The sequence below is a fragment of the Phalaenopsis equestris genome, unplaced genomic scaffold, assembly GCF_001263595.1.
Source record: "Phalaenopsis equestris unplaced genomic scaffold, ASM126359v1 Scaffold219583, whole genome shotgun sequence".
Classification (NCBI taxonomy): Eukaryota; Viridiplantae; Streptophyta; class Magnoliopsida; order Asparagales; family Orchidaceae; genus Phalaenopsis; species Phalaenopsis equestris.
The window spans coordinates 1,753-3,736 of NW_018237936.1; the positions used below are offsets into that span (position 1 = coordinate 1,753).

The following is a 1,984-nucleotide window of genomic DNA, read 5'->3' on the forward strand; positions in this document are numbered from 1 at the left end:
TTTGCCTCCAAAGGAGAAGCCAGATGTCAAATCCTTCAATAAAATGTAATTTAGTATTCTATTCTTATTTACTAGTTGATACTACAGCTTAAATTCTGGATTGGCGTCTACGGTGCATAGGCGGATTGAGATTTAAGAGAATTTCTTGTAAAGATTGTCTTTCTATGGCTAAAGCTCTTCTTATACTGTTATGCATAAGCATACAGCTCATTGTTGTCACCTTTATCAAATACACACACACACGCAAATATATGTTTGGTCAGGTAAGCTAACATTACAATGGTAAAAAGAAATATTTTTCCTGAAACTCGAACATTGCTTTGTGAAATTCCTTAAAAGTAAATATCAGATTTGATGATGATGGCTAAAATCCATTCTTTAAAGCATTTGTGCTGAATCGCAATTTCATAATTCCCATAACTTTGTAAGTTTTTCTTTTCAATCAATAATTTATAGTTCTATTTTACATAACAAGTCAGTTCATGGCATGGAATATGGCTTTGGAGCCCATGACTACCCAACAAGTGGAGTGTTTGAGGTAGAACCCAGAGGCTGTCCTGGCTTTATCTACAGACGTACTGTGTGGTTGGGCACCACTGACATGCCTCCAGATGAGTTCCGATCATTCATCGAACAACTTTCCCGAAAGTATCACGGTAACACGTACAATTTGATAGCGAAAAACTGCAATCATTTCACTAATGACGTCTGTATGCACCTGACCGGAAAGCCTGTTCCAGGATGGGTGAATCGGCTCGCCAGAATTGGTAAAAATATATTCAATAGAGTTTCTCAGCGCCTGCAATTTTCAATTTTCTTAATTTGTCTGCTTTTGAAAGTTTCAGGCTCTTTGTGCAATTGCATTCTACCAGAAAACATTAATGTCACAACTGTCAGGCATTTAACTGATTACCCAGCATTCTCAGGTAAGCTGGTGTTTACTGCTTATTTTTGTTAGTTTTAGCGAGATTCACTGAAACCTTAAGTCAATAAGAATCTACTCTGTCGCTTAAAAAGTAAGAGATGCGACAAGAACAGATTCTCAGCTCGTTCAAGCTCGGCTCTTGTACACCACTAGCACTAACCTGATTGCTTGGTGTTTTTGCTGTATCTATGCCATCCTTTCCTGCTGGTACACATGAGGCTAAGTTTAACGAAGGAAGATCCATGAAAACCAGCATTACGAATTCATTTTTATGAATCCCACTTCGCACTGGTCTTTCTATTTTGAAATTTCATTATAATTTTGAATGAAAAAAATACTTCAGTTTCTGGAAGCAAAATTTTTTCTAAGATCTAACACAAGCTTTCCTTTGATGGAATATATTAAATGCTAGAAGATGGAACGGGTTCATATGCTTCAACCTTGGAAGTGAGTGATGACGAGCAACTGGATCATCACTTGCTCACAGCTTCCAGCAGTGACCAGCCACTTTCAAAAGAGAAGCCATTAAAGCTGACAAGAGAGAAATTTTGACGCCTCTGTTTCTCATAGAATGCATTTCTTTACTTGTCAATTCTGTGCCTTCCTGTATAAATAATGTCAGTTCTGCTCCTTACCAACCTTTTTTGCATGAAGATTGAAAGGCTTTTACCTGAATTTTCTCTTCCTGGGTGGGCCTGCAATTTGCAGTTGTTGGATTGGTGTTCTGATTGTTTTTATTGGTATTGATTAATTTCAATCGCTCTGTTTTTCTTTTTATTTTATTTTTTTTTAGTTTTGTAAATATTGAAAAGGTTGGAGTACCTCCGGTGGCAAACAAGATTAGAGAGATTTGCATTAGATGGTTTGGTCATATTAAACATCAACCATCTGATGACCCGGTTAGAAGAGTAGATGTTTTTTATTTGGCTTATGTTAAGAATGAGTAAAGATGGACATAAAAAGACTAGGGCATGTTCTATAAAAAATATTTTAATTTATTATATTTAAATAAAAAAAATGACACTCAATAGGACACATGGGTATGTTTAGCATGCTTTT

The 1,984-nt window shown here is 36.1% G+C and overlaps 1 protein-coding gene across 2 annotated transcripts; it reads left to right on the forward strand.

The window, feature by feature from the left end:
• The first annotated feature begins 449 nt into the window (after positions 1-449).
• Positions 450-1,704, forward strand: LOC110037445 (deSI-like protein At4g17486). 2 transcript variants are annotated; one of them, XM_020742098.1, is made up of 3 exons: positions 450-767; positions 840-926; positions 1,338-1,704. In XM_020742098.1, exons 1-3 carry the CDS (start codon positions 488-490, stop codon positions 1,475-1,477), a joined length of 507 nt encoding a protein of 168 aa, XP_020597757.1. In that variant the 5' UTR covers positions 450-487; the 3' UTR covers positions 1,478-1,704. The 2 variants fall into 2 exon arrangements, with proteins under 2 accessions (XP_020597757.1, XP_020597756.1); XM_020742097.1 differs by having other exon boundaries at positions 452-767; positions 1,341-1,704.
• Positions 1,705-1,984: the final 280 nt, after the last annotated feature.

What these genes read in the sequence shown, in the direction of transcription:
- LOC110037445 (XM_020742098.1), top strand. Translation starts at nt 488, where the DNA reads ATGGAATATGGCTTTGGAGCCCATGACTACCCAACAAGTGGAGTGTTT. An exon ending in GAATCGGCTCGCCAGAATTG is followed by an intron (nt 768 to 839) that starts GTAAAAATATAT and finishes TGCTTTTGAAAG; the next exon opens with TTTCAGGCTCTTTGTGCAAT. An exon ending in TGATTACCCAGCATTCTCAG is followed by an intron (nt 927 to 1,337) that starts GTAAGCTGGTGT and finishes ATTAAATGCTAG; the next exon opens with AAGATGGAACGGGTTCATAT.